The 17,583-nt window shown below is 32.1% G+C and overlaps 1 protein-coding gene across 1 annotated transcript; it reads right to left on the reverse strand.

The window, feature by feature from the left end:
* Nucleotides 1-1,458: 1,458 nt before the first annotated feature.
* On the reverse strand, nt 1,459-9,184 carry LOC139773124 (antichymotrypsin-2-like). Its single transcript, XM_071707385.1, has 7 exons — nt 9,065-9,184; nt 8,566-8,748; nt 8,024-8,234; nt 7,527-7,741; nt 7,196-7,390; nt 6,980-7,118; nt 1,459-1,677 (listed from the first exon to the last, which is right to left on the reverse strand). The coding sequence occupies exons 1-7, from the start codon at nt 9,143-9,145 to the stop codon at nt 1,538-1,540; spliced, it is 1,164 nt and encodes a 387-aa protein (XP_071563486.1). The 5' UTR covers nt 9,146-9,184; the 3' UTR covers nt 1,459-1,537.
* Nucleotides 9,185-17,583: the final 8,399 nt, after the last annotated feature.

Genomic DNA, 17,583 nt, shown 5'->3' on the forward strand with positions numbered 1-17,583 from the left:
AAAATGAAGGTATTGTATTGTTATTTAAAATTGATTCCTCTACAATTTCTTAGCAAATATTCATGAATTATGTAATTTCAGATCAATCAGAGGAAATGGATGACGATGAAATCGGTCATTCTATGGACGACTTAGAATTAAGTTATTTAGATATCAATTTGAACTCCTCCTCTGAGGATTCAGACAGTGACGATGAGATTCAGAATATTTGATTTTATACATTATACGTATTACTTTAATAAAAAGAATGAATAATATACAATGAAAAATTATTCCACATTTTATTGTCCATCTATTTTGCATGTTCATAAGTGACAAACCCGATTTATATACTAATAACATTAAAGGAAAATTACCGTGTGCGCACTGCAGCAAAAGAGCGTCGTGGGCGCTCTTAATTTTTAGTTTCAAAGCAGTGTAAGAACTCGTTTGGTCCGCGTTCAAGCCGTAAGAATTTTTTTTTCGTATTATTTATAGTTCAAACTTACCTCTCATGTAAATTTCAAAGTAAATAATATTCGACATCACCCTCGTGAAATATTACATTGTTTACAACCTGTAAGAACAATTTTGTCCCGCTTGCCAGGTGTAAGAAACGTTTTTTCATAAATTATCTATTAAAAACTAACTAGCAAACAAGTTTCAAGGTGAATAAGATTTGACAAGGACACTTTCAAAAGTTACATGTTTGTTATAATTTTCTGCATCTATGTCCCGCCGAACGACCTCGGCAATATTATGTACCTTTCTTACTCGATTAAAACAACTAATTTTATTAATATGGCGGTGAATAAGATCTGACACAAATTTTGTCGCGGGCTCCCGGTCTATTACGATTGCACAAATATCGTATTTTGTGATTTTTTTAAATTCGTATTATTTCTGAATAAAAGACATCTTGAGACTTAAAAATCACGTTGTTATAATTTCTTATAGTGCTAAAACATTTTGGTAGTAGAGGAACTGTAACGAAAATAACAGCTGATCGATATCATAGATTTTTCGTTAATCTATACTTGTGATTTTGAATCGATAATGTGCTTGGTGGAGTAATATTTATATGCTTTCGCATGGCCTTGCATAGAATAATTAACAAGAATTGTTATAATTATTCTACCAAATAATTCTTTCAGCTATCTATATAGAGGTGGTTTAGAATGTACAGACATATTAATCGCCATCAATAAACAATGCATTTTACTTCAAAATAGGAATAAGATATCATACAAATGTCAACAGTTTGACATTTTCAAATCAATCGTTATAATGAGATCGAAGTATTGAGAATGTTCAGCTAAAACCATAAACGTAACAAGCTTGCCAACTAGAATACCTTATAATTTGAGTTTGCTAATAACATTACAAATTATACAATACAAATAATTAAGTATTACGAATATACATAAATATCGAAATGTTTTTGAGATTTTAAAATCATATTTTTATAATTAGATCGAACAAGAACTAAAAGAACAAGTAAACACAACATCGACAGTAAAATTTTTAGGTTGACAGTATTTTTCGTACAGTACATCTACTACATTTCTGGCACGCTTACACGACCTTCGAACAAAGATACAAACGGTCCTTCGTTGTGGCGAATATAATAATAAAACGGTCGATTTACGTCAAATACATTCCGAATTGTTACCATGGAACCCCCATCCATCTGTATTGCTGTGAACAGAATATTTAAAACATCTTTATAAAGGATATGTTCCACTTCACTCTCGCAACGCTCTTAGAATTATTTCATGCCTGCACTTTGTCAAATGCTAAACAAGGACAAATAATGCTCTCGAGTGTTGTGAGCACCAAACTGGAACGCACCTAAATACTCTTGTTTATTTAAAACTTTTATGCACATGATGCATTGATGCACATCACGAACATATGCCCTGCCGAAATATATTAACTTTTATTCGAATGATGATACTGACAAATAATTCTCGTAATTATCTAAACTCGATAAAAGAAAGAGAAGCAAATAAATACATATGCAGATGCAGATGCAGATATTCTGATTCGGCCATTTTATACGGAGTACAATCATATTTCTGGTACATTAAACGCTTTGAATTTTTAGATTAAAAATTGTTTGCGTGACATATTGTTGCATGTTCACGCGATCACACGACCCTCGAACAAAGATACGAACAATCTTTCGTCATAACGTTCGTTATATTGAATATAATAATAAAACGGTCGGTTTATTTCGAATGTCGGCGTATATGGACCTATACTAAGTAGCACGACTTGAACTCCTGCGAACAAAACACCAATAATCAGACATCGTATAACGAAGTACTTGATGACATCGTTCCTTTTTCGTCAACGCAATCCTTGCACGAATGTATGCTTTGCATGCCTCGCTACGAATCTGAGATTCGGTCCTCATTAAGAAAATATCTTTCACCTTCGACGTTCTTTTTCGCATTCTACTACCAATTATTGCTACCGATACCACTTGCGCTGAATTCATTCAGACTTTTATGTTCGTAAAAATCCTATAATTGAATTATTGGCCCCCGAATCAAATAATATCATCGTAGAAAAAAAAACTGCGAGATAATCTTGCAAAATGTGGAAAAATTACGGCGAGTAATAATTGCGAGTGATAAATATTATTGTATGAAAAAAAAAAGAAAGAAAAAGGGATAAGTGGATTAATATAGACAAATCTTACAGATCGTTTAGCTGCTACTGTATTTTTTAATGATGTTCACATGCGATACATCTCGTTAACTTCTTAATCTCGAATCATGTACGTCGCCTCGGAATAGTTCGAAATCGTTTGACCATCGCACTACGAACGAAAAAGGCCTGTTCGCTTCGAAGTTCTCGAAATCAGGTAGAAATCTTCGACTGCTGATGCCTACCAGAGAAATGTCAATTCCCACCATATAATTTTTTACGGTAAGATTTAAAGAAGCGACTAAGAAAAGCATCGAAATGCTTTTAGATGGATTCGTAATGGCTTAGATTTGAAAAGATTATGCAAATTTTCCTTTATGTTCTTATTCTTAAAGAAACTTATACCTATATATTTGTCATGTAATATTTAGAATATATTGCGTATATTATATATAATTGAATATATTATAATAAAGTAATGTAAAAACGGTATATAGATATTATTATTATTATTGTGACATTACATTAATATTGTTTCCTCATAGAGGAAGCTTTGTTTTTTAGAAATATTATATCTTTTTTACATGAGACGTTAATATCAATAATATCAATAATATCAATAATCTTATAATTATAGTTTATTATATTTTTTTAATACAAGAAGAAGAAAATAAATATCATATCGTAAAAACGAAAATTATTAAAGAATAGTGCCTTTGAACCGATTTAAATGCACTTCGAATTCCCCTAATTTATTTGCGTTACGTTGTACGCAAAAATTAGCAGATAAAAAAGATGTAACATAGGTAAAAATATTGATTAAGAAAATTCTTACGTAAAAATATAATAAAGCTAAATAATAAAGAAGCAAAAATAACCACTAAAATGGTCAACAATTATTATTTTATATATATAGTATTATTATATGTATAGTATTATTATGTCTTTTATTTTCGTAGAATTATCAGAACTTCTATTAATGTTTTATGATTTTGTATTACGGAATAATTAAATCTATTGAAGTAATTCGTTACATATCACATAATATGTGCAATAAATTAAAAAGAAAACGATGCCTTTTTCAATAATAATCGCGCGCCTACTTAAATATGTCATTCAAACTGCATATTGTAGGACTTAGATCGTACAATATGTATCGGACGATGATGTACAATTAGATCTAATTTGAGCGGTAATAAATTTACGAAATTTAGTTTCTATTATTACACAGATATTGCTTTACAAATTATTATAGGTCTCACGACATATACTATCAGGTAAATTATTTTCTACGAAAGATGTATATACTTTATTAATCATAAATCAAGTCTTTAAGTATCGATAGTAGGGGAGACCGGGGCTAGACCGCTAACGGGGTAAATCCGCCAAATCAAATATCTCGGAACCTGTATATTGTGCGAACTCGCTATTAACATTGTAAACGCTGCTTATCGTACCCATGTGACCAACGGAGTTTCGGCAGGTTACCTGCCGTGTTATGATTTTTACGGAGGCAAACGTGTTTTCGTGGTGAAAAGTGAAATTTTCTGCGCGTGGAAATTTTGTAATATCTGCAATAATATTTGCTCTCCAAATCTCGAGGTACGTGATTATAAATGCATGCTGATTATAAAGAGTAATGCATGCTGAACACGAATCCAGTGTAGATATCTAATATTTCATGGGCGATCAAACCTGAAACTGATTTATCCCGGGGGGGTGGCGGTTCAACCCCGGCATTTTTGAGATTTCAATTTTTGCACCGTTGTCGTTTTTGCTCTATACCGGTTAAACAAAGCGACGTAGATAAAAATTTCCTGTATAAATTTTGTAGCTAAAGGTTCACTCTTTACAGTGGTATACCACATTTAACTACAATTATTTATTTTGTTGTTAAAAATCGGCACCGAAAAAAAACTGGCGGTTTAGCCCCGGTCTCCCCTACGTTAAAAAAATACATTTAAAAAGTATCATTGTACATTCGCGTTTCTGCCACACACGTAATAACATACAAAAGACATTAATTATTATTTTTTATCATTACGTAAAAGGATATAAATATTCATTATTACTACCACAGGAGCTTCATTAGGAATAACGTGACGCTGTTGTGTTTAATGATCGCCAGGAAAGGATGATCGACGCGAAGTAAAATAGGCTCCACCGGATGCCAAGAACCCGAAAGAGGTCTGACAGAGACACCTGTCAGAAGATTATTCCTTGTATCAATCCGTTTTCATAGTCGGGGTGCGCTCTTGGATTCCCAGAGCACGCGTTCAAATAAAATGTTCAGATGTGAGATGTTACTGATTGAATATTAGTCATGCTAGGACTCTCTTGATGGAAACTAGTGGAAACTAGTTCAGAGAGAGAGAGAGAGAGAGTGCAGGAAAAAGAAGGAAGAATTTAGCGTGATAATGTATCATCGTAGAATCGGCGAGTTATGAGTCAAGCAATGAAAATCTTTCGTTTCGTATATACGTTTTGTATTTGTTCTTTTAGAAGATACTTGTTCAAAATTTTTTATTCCGTCCAATATGCATAGATCCATTAGGTCCACACATCTTTTTTCGCCAATTTTCTTATATATAATCAAATAAAATAATTATATATTTCATCAGATGTATCTATGCTTCGTTGTCGGATGTGTATTGAATCGGAGAAAAGCGCGATCCAATCTTGTCGTTGCAATGTAACAAAACTGTTCATGTCAAAGATTGGTAGTCCGATTGATGGATAGTATTATAATAAAAATATCATTTTTTATATTACGCGCTTCTCTCTCATGATAAAATAGTTACGAAAAGCTCGAGAGATTTTTTCCTGATTTTGTTATTTTTTCCTCTCTCTTTTTCCTTAATAGCTTTCACTAGGCTAAGTTGCTATTACGATTAGCGTACTCCAATGAGATGATTAGACTATTTGCTATTCACTGCATCCTAATTTTGTTTTGTATTTGCGTAGTATCAGATGCTGTAGAATGCAGCTGTTATCGCGATTATACCCTTATCGTCGTGAACCGTGAACTGCATAAATCCCCGGTAATATCGCGATAAACGTGTATTCTAAGTTTATTAAAGATGATTTAACGTTGGAGAATGAATATGACAATCCACTTCAGCTTTACATCCATAAATTTTGAGCTTCTGTTACTTCACCAATCACATCCAATCACTCGTACAAATTTCTTTTTTAGAGATGAACTGCAGAGATGCAATTTAAGTTCAATTTAAGAAATCTTTAATATGTTTAAAGATTTCTAAATTTTGAATGATGTGTGTTAAAAAATTCCATGTGCTAAAATATGCTGAAAAATTCCAATCGTTTCTTCGAGGCTGGGTGATATGAAGCTATGCGATCACCATAATGCTTTCATTGCATGAAAGATTTAAATCAAATATTGAGCTGTCATCAAGTGTCAATAGTCGCGACACTGAAACGCTTTTCTTATCATAAAATTTTAATTACAAGATTTTTTGATTGTAATATCGAAGTTCAAAAAACATATAAATATCAATACGTATTATTGCATATGATTGTCGTTGTCTGACGGAGGTAATAACATAATAGGTGCAACGTGAGTAACAGGTGCACAACCAAATAAACTGCGGTGTGTGATAAAGCGTGTATTAACAATGCAACAGTATGTTCGCAAAAGATATAAAGGAAGGCAAAAAAAACAGAGAAGATAAAAAGATATAAAAGCTATATTGTGCAGAGCAGCAAATCTGTTCGATGTAAGAAGCACGTGAGCAACATTTAACTATCACACTCAGCTTACGGCAAATTACGGCAGCGTACAAATTCACATATATCCGTGCCGCGGAAACTCCGAGAGCGAGAAATTTGGAACTTTGCAACCCAATTAATATAATAACGTTAAAATAACGTTACATGCACAGGCGTAATCAAATCGTCTCCGAAATAATTTCTCAGAGTTTCTCAGAAGCGAAAAAGTATCTCGATGTATCCCAAATAAAATTAGGTGAAATATCATTTTGCTCTTGATATGAAATTAATTATGAAATTGATATAAAATTAAATTATTGCTTATCGTACTTATTATTACTTTTCTCTCTTGTACTATCTCGATTATGAATTACGTCATTGAGCATTACGTGTTATAATTTTCTCCCAAAGACATAAATAATAAATTCTATATAAATTTAAAATAACAAAAGATAAAATAGATAATAAAAAGCGAAATAGAAATATAGAGTATCCAAAGGAAATTATTTGACTTGCACATTGTATTTGAAAATTATTCATATTCGGAACTCCAAAATAATATTTCATCTGTCTTTGGTTACAAACAAATGCAACGAACGAAGCAAGGTGTACTTACCTGCAGTGACGGCGGCCGCCTCGCTACCTTCCTCATTAACTTCGATGAAAGCTTTTTGGACGACTTTGCTGATCTTCAACGTTCTATCCGAAATGCCACCGAATTCAGCGTTGTCGCTGAACGGTTTATCGAGACCCATCTATAACAAGTAGGATACGAGTAAGATACGATGTCGCATTTATTTTGCTTGATTATCGACGAAACATTGCGGCGTACCTTTTGGGACAACGTATCTCCAAGATTCAATTCGGACTCGGTCTTGAACTTGGGCAGGAACACTCGGACCTCGCGTTCGTACGTTTGGGCGAGGCGGGTGCTACATTCCGCGCTAACTTCCTCGAGTTTGTCGGTCAGCGCAGTTAGACCGTCAATTTTATTGGGTAGGATGATCACCATGCTGACCTCATTGTTCTGCGACAATAAAGATTAAATCCATAAAGAGAGATGATTTGTAAAGGCCCGAAATACACACTTGTGTTGAAAAGCGGCAAAATATCTCAAACGTTTGATTAGATTTTTTTCTCGAAAATTTGAGAAAGCAACATACCGCGTACGGCAGCTCGATGCATTTAGCGTCGTATTTCGGCAATTCGGCGTACTTGTAGTTGCCCTTTCTGTACATAGTAGGAACTTCTCTTACGGTGTTGGCGTCAATGTGGAATGGACGGTCCCTGGTAGCCTTAGGATCAAACTCGTGGGCCCATTTGCCCTTGAAGTACACCGCGTTTGCGAGTATCAGTGCAGTATAAGGATCCACGTTGGCTACAATAAATAATAAAAGTTAGCATGAACATTATTTTTAATTCGGTTCAGTAAATCAGTATATTTTTATCTAACTATAATATGAATATATATATACGAATATATTATCCACAAAAAGCGAAGGTATAATATCTAAGCGTTTTATTACTTTGTTCTTCGTAATTTAATTGTTTTACGTTATTTGTGCAATTTATTTGTGCAAAATAAAAAAATCACATTTTTGGTCGGCATAGAATTGCATAGTGAACGCGTATGTATGAATATACATGGATCGTTCTTTACCGGGACTAATAATGCTGTCGATGCAATTGTTGGTTTTCTCCTTGCACCAGGTATTAACGGTGTTCGCGGCTTCGTCGCCTTTAGCGAAGTCTACCGACTGAATGTCGGAACGATAGTATGTCTCGAGATCCTGTTTATACTCAGGTTTCACTGGGAAACTTTTGCGGATAAATATCTTGTTAGCGAGCTTCAAAGTGACATTCTCAACATTCTGAAAGGATAACATTTCATCTTCGATTAGTACTATCCTACGACTGTCATAAAATATACTACAAAATATAACTAAAACTAATACAGCAGATAATTTATAATGTGATTTAATAATTATATACGGAATATTTGTATTTTCTCCACAAATATATATTCTATCATATTTTATAAATAATACTTTATAATTCTCTGTAAATTTGATAGTCCAAAAAGTAATATTTACATTTTATAAATATTATTCTACATTTTATCAAGTTTTGAAGATTTGCGTTCTGTAAATAACTTATTGTGCAAATATTACATTTCACAATATATTGCAGTTTGATGATTACATTCAATTTATCGATGAGATTTTGGTAACCTTTCAGAGTCTGTGGTTTCGTAGCTGGAAGCTTGAGAACATCTTTAAACTGTGCCTCGGTAGCTCCGACAGCGCCTTCAGCAGCCATGCTCAGAGCGATGTTGACGCTCAGGGGAGAGCATATCAAATTGCCTGGTGCTTCTTTTGCAACATTCTGAAAAAAGGACATTTTCAAATTAACTATACGAAAGCTTCATTCATTATCAGCATATTAGAAAATAATCAAGTTGATTTGAGAATTAGGTGTTTCTTTTTTATTATTTAATTATTGCCGGCGTCAAGTCACTGACATGATACTATGTATAATAATAGTACCTATATTAAGATTAGTCGTATAGATTTTGCTAAAGCTGTTTTCTCATAATTGTTGATATATGATATTACATTAATAAATAATACGAGAGTATACAATTGTATACAATATCAAAGTCTAATAGAACTTCAAGAATATTTAAATTCAATTAACATACCTTGACAAAGTTGGTGGAGAACAAATGAGCACCCTGAGAAACAGCCTGAATGGCCAAATTATTTCCAGTTGGTGTGGCCATGGTTGATGCAAACAGGCAAAATGCCAAGAAAGTTCTTTGTACTGTAATAACAAAAGGATTCAATAGTATATATTCATGATTCATCGCAAAATTCAGTACAGCCATCAATAATAGTCAAGACGCATAATAAAAAAACAAAAGTTACAAAATTATTTCTACTGGATTAATAATTCTAATATTAACAATGACATAAAGTTTTAAATACTTTTACGTTTATACGATCATCCTTAAAATAAAATAAACAATGTCTCTTTACTAATCCGATATTTTAATACAGTAATAATACCGTGTTGTTAAAATATAACGCCGCGGAAAGAATCATTGCTTTGAGCATTACAGGATTACTGACGAAAATTGATGAACACCTGCGCTCGAAGGTCGCATATAAATCAAAATGAGGTGTCGGACATGTCGTCCAAGGTAAACACGTTCGTTAAAAATCTCATACATTCACATATTTACAAATTGTGCACTTGCACAATATTTGAGCCTTTCAAAAAGCGATATAAAGATTAAAACGATTCGAAGGCCAATAACAGTGTTACGTTTTCATACAAGTAATGAAACGACGTTTTATGATCAACGGTTTATCGACAGATAAATTTACTCGAGAATATAAAAATAAACATAAAAATCGGATCTTTAAAGAATTGTACTTACAAGGGAACCTCGCGAAGTGGAAAATTCTGATTTTAATGAAACTTTCCACACATGTAGGGGGAGTAAAAAGATGAATTTAGATATTTTTTGTAGCGGCCCAAAAACGGTTTTAAGGGGTGAAACCACTGCTCATATGTAGAGCGGTTTTTTGCTTTTCTCGATATATCTCGAAAAATATTTGAGATATCAAAAAATGTTTCAAATAAAAGTTTTATAGTAAAATCTCCTCTATTCAACAACATTAATATAATATTTTTTAAAAATAATTTTTTAAACAAAACTTTTTTTTTCAAAATTTTGTTAATGTTGTTGAATAGAGGAGATTTTACTATAAAACTTTTATTTGAAACATTTTTTGATATCTCGAATATTTTTCGAAATATATCGAGAAAAGCAAAAAACCGCTCTACATATGAGCAGTGGTTTTACCCCTTAAAACCGTTTTTGGGCCGCTACAAAAAATATCTAAATTCATCTTTTTACTCCTCCTACATGTGTGGAAAGTTTTATTAAAATCAGAATTTTCCACTTCGCGAGGTTCCCTTGTTAGGTATTTAGCGGCACAAGGCACGTACAATGATACTGTAGGATGCGGACACGTGCCCTCCACGTGCGTCTCACGGGAAGATTGCTTTGCAAGAACGTGGTCGAGAAAACTGCTTTTCCTCTCACTTTATTTATTGAAAAAGCCGCAGTCAGCCGATTCCGCTGATACAGTCAAAGAAGCGCGTAACAGATTTGTATAACGCACGCACGAAAATATATCGGACTCGCCGCGTTGTTACGCCTTGAGTCTCGCAGAGCTATCTGAGGGGGCGAGCGCGCGCGGAGTTGATGCTGGAACAACCAACCCTTAGTGTACCAAACAGATACAAATATTTAAAAATTATTTTGGACGTTGAATAAAAAATATTCATTTATTACTTTTCGCCCGCGTCGGATAAAAAATTTAATAAAGTTGATTGTCCAATTAAATATTTTGCATATCTTCCAATCGCAAATATATTTTTTGCACTCATTTTGTTACTTTTATATACCTTGTTTTTTTAATCGTTATAATTGTCGCGATGAATCATATGTGCATGTCGTAAGATGGGATAACTATTAGTAATCATTCGTATTTGCGATTGGAAGGCCGTTACGTAACGGTATTCAAGAATAATAATATAATCATATCATAAGATCCAAGAAAATGTAGTTGGTCAATTTTTACTGCTTACGTCTTACCACATACTCTTACGGCTATTGTAGAATAGGCTTAAGATTTTCCGAAATATATTATTTATCTTATTTAAAAAAAATGTATCTCTTATTTTATTTTCCGATACACGTTGTAGTGTGTTCCACCACGTGGTAGAGTGTTTTACCACGTGGGAGAAGAACATACGGCATGTACACGCGTGCACGAACACTAAAGAAAAAAATTGCAAAATTTAAATTGCTTACGTTCGCTACACTTACGCTACTAAGTGACTAAAATTTTTCAAAATGTATTTTTTAATTTATTTAATGTATCTTTTATCTCATTTTTTGATACAGGTTAAGACAGCGATCTAAAGCCTTGTGTACACGATACTAGAAATCGGTCCGAGTTTCGGTAAGCCAATGAAACTGCTACTTTTCTGTAAGAGCTGCAAGTTGAACAATAAGTCGAACAAAGGATCACACAGTGAATAAAGAGAATTACCAGAAATTTAACTCGGAACTGAATCAAAAAATTAATCAGAAAAACTAATTTCTATCGATTGTCATACTACTTACTGCGTTTATCAACAAGGCAAACTTGATCTTCTCTGTGTAAAATGAAAAAACCGTGAAAGAGAACAAATGTTGGGACATGCGGTTAGTGAATGAATACTCCTTCTGTGTAGGTCCACATCTATATTATATACTAGACTGCCAACTCACACAAAATACATGGTCCTGAAAAGTATTACATCGAAACTCGAAACTCAGGAATTCAGGTAAATTACTGGAAAGCAAAGGAAAGACTAGCTAGAGGGTGGGGGTATGGAAGGACGCAAGCGCAGATAGGTACATATAGTGTTTTCTACTGGAAAAACTATCCAGACAACACATAACACTAAAAAAAGGCTATATGGGTTCGTCTTGACGCTTTCAGCGCTGTATATAAGCATTATTCTATCTTCGTTGCACATCGAATATTAAACGAGGATAGAGCGATGCTTTCAGCGCTGAAAGCGTCAAGACGAACACAGCCTAAAAGATAACGAAAAATATGTTTTTCTTAAAGTTTTTCTTAAGTTATCTTTTTGGCAAAGCAAAAAGATGTGTGAAAAATATCTTTTGAGCTTATTGGAAAAAGTCATCAAAAAAAGATACCGTTTCATCATCTCTTTTATGATGTCTTTCAATAAAAACAAAAGATTATGTTAAAAATATCTTTACGCCCAATCAAAAATAGTTATTATTTTACATTATTATTTTATATTTATATTAATATTAAACATCAAAACTCAATATATCGATCGGAAAAGTAAAAACTGTATTATTCAGTTTTATTGTGTTTGCAGGATAATCCGCTCGAAGCCGAAATGTATACACACATATTGATTAGAAAATCGAAAACCTACTATAATTATAATTAAACTTACAAGATCATATTGCAGTTATATATGTTATTTGATTATTGAATCATGACTCTTATTATTCACTTTTCTTAAAATGGAATGTTTAAACACAATTACTATTTAAATTTCGTTATATATTTGTGCAGTTACTTGCTTATGAAAATATCTATCAATCACTGAATATATTAGATAATAAATTAATTAAAGTATATTTAGATAATTAGCAAAACTCGATATAAACTTGTTCAAATAATATTTAACTCGAATAATTATGACATTTATAAAAGACATATGTTAAATATTAGACTGAATTTACACAGACTTTATATTCGGAAATGCTAAATATTAAATTTTTTATATGTTGTACAATACATATATTAATTCAAGATAAATAAAAGACTAATATTTTAGTTGTTTACCCCTGTCGACCTTCTCGATTTCCAAGAGATTGGGGATGGGTATTATCGTGATGAGAACTTGGTTCGGCATAATTTGTTTCATCTACAGATTGTTGTATCATTTCGCCTGCATTATTACCTCCAGTTCTTTCTTTACATCCTGAGTATTCTTTCTTATCATGAGATTTATAATGAGATTCTAAGACACCTCTTCCTTCAAATATTTTGACACGGTAACTGCAATATTCCAAATTGCAAGATGCATAACGGTCTGTGAATGTGAAATATTGCGATAGCCAGCTACAAGTAATACCTCCATTTTAGCTATTTCCAGTATTTTAGCTATTTGATTTTTATGGCAGTAATTAATTCATATGTTGCTCTAAATAATGTCTTACATATGCAGAAATTGATGTGTCACAAAGTTTGCAACGTGCTCTGAACGTTTCTTCTCTTGAGAAATGTTGCCAAAGTAAGTAGGTGTCGTTTTTTCATTTTAGGACATCGTTTTTATTATGTCCTTATATTATGTATATTATGTCCAATTAAGTGTCTTTCCGCAGTGAACCAATCCTTATGAATAATGCTCTCACATGATGGTATCTTGCATTCTACTTGAGTATCGTTTTAATGTTTCAAAATGATTCCACAGCGTATTATCTTGACTCTGCGACGAGCGTGTATTACTAAATATGACATATCGACTAGCAAGAAAAAGGTTCGATGATACTGTTTGTGGAAGGTCTACGAGACACATGTGAACCTTTACTAAACATAAATATTGATATATATTGTTTGAATCTCGCTAATACTTCAGTTAGTTATCTTTGTTTCTAATTGCTCGAGCCTAGTAATCACATTTAGATTAGGGAACACGTTTTGTTCACATTGTCAAACTAAAAAGAGTAAAGCTTAGCTGTTAAAGATTATTATAAAAGTTTATGTACATATATTGAAATAATTGTTTTTTAACTATTCGTACGATTATTACAATATTGATTATAATAATTATTATAATAAAAAGTGATGTTTAAATTTTTAATTTAGGTGAAAAATATTAAACTCACGTGCTCGATATAAATAATAAATAAAAAACATTAAACACAAAATCTGTTGGAATAAATTAAAAATAAGTTTTGAATCATAGCACCATCTACAGGAATATGAACCCATAATTGTATATGGAAGCAGAGGATTATTGTAAGGACTGCGAAGATAATAATATTAAAGTAATAAGAATATCGATACAGTATTTAATGACATTTAATAACAAAGTATTTAATGATACTTGCGGTAACTTTAATAACGTCTTTTAATACACAATTTTGTTATACATTTCGTATATTCGCTTTACATAATCTACAAATTATGTTGTTACATAATTTATTAATCGCCGTAATTGATATATTTTTACTAGTTTACTAATTACATTTGGAGACTGTCCTTCAATGTATTAATAACAATTAATTTGATTAATTTTATGATTAGTATTAGCAAATTTAATTTTTAAATCAAATACAACGGAAAATTTCATACTAATGTTTGTGCTACGCATTCTCAAAAATGTAAATGTAAATTATATACTGCAATTGGAAATAAAAGAACAAATTCACATGAAGTATTTTGATAATTCATAACATATTAGATAGTTAAGAACGACTAATTTTTCACCGTCTAGTATAAATAATCATCAAGATAATAGACATGAGAGATCAGAGGTGGGATTCTGTGTTTCAGTATTGTTGTGAATTTAAAAGAATATATACTGCTTTCTTAAATATCTATTATCTTATTAATTAAAATGTGTCTAACTTCTATTTTACGATTTATATATCAACGTTGAACAAGTATTATAAATTCATAAATAACAATATCTATAAAGCATGTTTTAATAACAATTTTGTGTGTAAGAATTATATTATTATTAGTTGTAGTATATTTAAAGATTATTTCTACAAATTCTATAACAATTTATTCTACATAAAATAGATATTAGGATAGACCGAGGCGAATCGGATTTAAAAATTAATACTTTTGGTTATACTTGTCGCAAAAAAATCTTTGAAGAGGCATTTTAAAGCTAAGAAGACAATCTTTTTATAAAAATATTTTAAGTTACAAAAAGTTGCAAAATCCAATTGTTATAAGTAATTGAAATGTTTAATTATTTTTACACCAAAACGTATATTTCTTTTAATTTTTAAAATAATGCTTTTCTTTATTTTATTCTAAAAGTACATTATTTTTATTATATGAAAATACAATAAATTCTATTTTTTATATACTTTTAATGCCTGAGGCGCCGCGCCATGCTCTGTCTCCAAGTAGCACGGCTCGTCTTCTTCGTAAATCTGTTGTAAGACGAAAGTAGGGGAGACCGGGGCAAATTCGACACAATTTTTTCAAAGTCAATTTTCAAAAATTAATAAAAATTTTCAAGCAAATTTAATGGCACACGTTTAAAGAGTGTTCCTTCAGGTACAAAATTGCTTAAGGAAATTTTGCTGTACGTCGCTTAGTTTTGTTTCCAGGAAAGGAAAAGTGACGCAGAGACAAATTTTCAAATTGAAAATTTTCGGGGCAAACTCGACACTGCCTGATCAACAAAATTTGATCTGGAACTTATTTTTTATAGTCTAAAATTAAAAATACATTGCTTATCGTGTATTTAGAAAGTACAAAAATTCAGAATTAAGTAAAACAATCATTGGAAATAATGAGAACAAAAATTGTTCAACTTTCAATTATTTTCATCTAAACTCTTGTCTGAAAAACAATTTATGCAAGTAAATTCACGATCAGACGTGCGCACACATTTGTCATGGTCAATATAGCTCTATGACAAGCATCATTTGTTATTGGGAGCCGATAAAACGGCGTGGTGTCGACTTTGTCTCGAACGTCGTTTTTCACTTTTGTTACTCCAAAAACAAAAATTTTGAAAATATGCAAAAACTATTATCGGATTCGTATAAAGCATCGAATTTCCCATCAAAATCACTTACTGGTAAATTCGCAAGAGTAAAGCTCGATGAAAGGGTAGAAATTTTCGAGAGATTAGAAATAGTATATTGTGCACCAAGGGGCGAAAGTTGCGAGGGCGGCAAATCACACGAGTCTGAAAAAGCTTTCGCCCCGAGGTGCACACGATATTTTTCACAATATCTTTACGGAAAGTTCGACTTCCATGCCTAGAGAGGGTCGAGAGTGGCCATTTTATGCCAAGACTTACTTTCCGCCCGCTATGCCGCCCTGTACCCCTATTCTGTAACTCTTAACGACAGTGTCGGTATCGTTATGTTATCGTTGCGCAGGTATACTATATGGAAAAAAAGCTGCGCAACTATCGTTATGAGCACATAACGACGCATAACGAGTTACAGAATCGCACTACTGGCGTGAAATTGGCCACTTTCGCCCCTCTCTACAGGTATGGAAAGTCGAACTTTCCGTGTAGTATAGGTGTTGTGAAAAATTACTTTTTACCATCAAAAACGCTTATGTCACGCTAAAAATTACACCATAACTCAGAATGTCACCAAATTCCGTTGATAATACTGGCACATAGAGACGCATTTACAGTAGGAAAGACAAATTTCTACGATAGATTTAAATTGGCAAGAAGCCTAATGTCAAGTTTGCCTCGGTGTCGAGTTTGCCTCAGTCTCCCCTACAGTATAAATGGTATATAATGTAATTGAATATAATTAATATACAGAGTGTAGCATTTTAAATGGCTCAGACAAATATCTCGAAAAATATGGAACGTATGGAAAGACATTTTAGACAAAAGTTGTAGGATATCAAGGGGGACAAATAATGGTAAAACCAATTTTCGAAAATACAGATAAATTATATAATCGCACTATATGCTCTGCAACGAGCGCAAGGTTGAGTATTTAAAAATTAAATGTACAAAAATTACAGTATAATTTTTACCAAGAAATAGCAGACAAATTCTGCCAGTATAAAAATAAATTTTTACAACGAACTTTACAGAAAACTGTTTTAGAAACTGTTTTTATTTTAGTAACTGTGGCTAGAAAAAGTATCACAAAAGATATATTTCTAAATAAATTCTTGAAAGAGACATACGGTTGTGGAAAAAAATATCAAGAATTTACTGACGATGTTACTAATGTAGCTTTTTTGCAGTATTTCGTCGAACAATTATTTCAAATAAAAAAATAACACGATCACCCGAAGAAAGTCAAATTATGAAAAAAAAGGAAGATAAAACTGTCCGAAGATAACAAAATTATAAATAAATATAAATATTTTTTTTTATTAAACATTAACTTCTTTTACAACCTAATTCACCAGATAATTTTTACAAAGTAAATTTGTAAGTATACAAATTTAAAAAAAAGCGTAAGTAAAAAGTAAATTGAGATATGTCTTAAACTAGTAAACAAAAACCATTCAAATTATTAGCGGAATGTATAGACGGACACATGCGGATACTTTTCCTTCCATTGATTAACCAACCGATCGCTTATTTTACAGTATATGAGATAAAACTCTTGCAGTTTAGGACATTGTTCGAAAATAACGAAATATTTTTTAGGTGTATGAAAGTTCACAAAATCAAAATATAACTTTTTCAAGTTTTTGCACTGCGCTAGCAATTCTAAATTGTGACCAGTAAGGTAAAATAGAGACAAATAAATCTCTTGCAAGTATTGATAAGAGGAAAGAAGTCTAAATAAGCTCTCAACTGGATACTCAACTGTGTAACATCCGCTTCTGTAACAAAAATGATATAATTAGTACAGTACTTTAATTGCAA

The sequence above is a fragment of the Temnothorax nylanderi genome, unplaced genomic scaffold (assembly GCF_030848795.1).
Source record: "Temnothorax nylanderi isolate EJ_2023f unplaced genomic scaffold, tnyl_v1.0 TNYL_tig0057_pilon, whole genome shotgun sequence".
Taxonomy (NCBI): Eukaryota; Metazoa; Arthropoda; class Insecta; order Hymenoptera; family Formicidae; genus Temnothorax; species Temnothorax nylanderi.

What these genes read in the sequence shown, in the direction of transcription:
- LOC139773124 (XM_071707385.1), bottom strand. Translation starts at nt 9,145, where the DNA reads ATGGCCACACCAACTGGAAATAATTTGGCCATTCAGGCTGTTTCTCAG. An exon ending in GCATCGAGCTGCCGTACGCG is followed by an intron (nt 7,391 to 7,526) that starts GTATGTTGCTTT and finishes TTATTGTCGCAG; the next exon opens with AACAATGAGGTCAGCATGGT. An exon ending in GAGATACGTTGTCCCAAAAG is followed by an intron (nt 7,119 to 7,195) that starts GTACGCCGCAAT and finishes TACTTGTTATAG; the next exon opens with ATGGGTCTCGATAAACCGTT.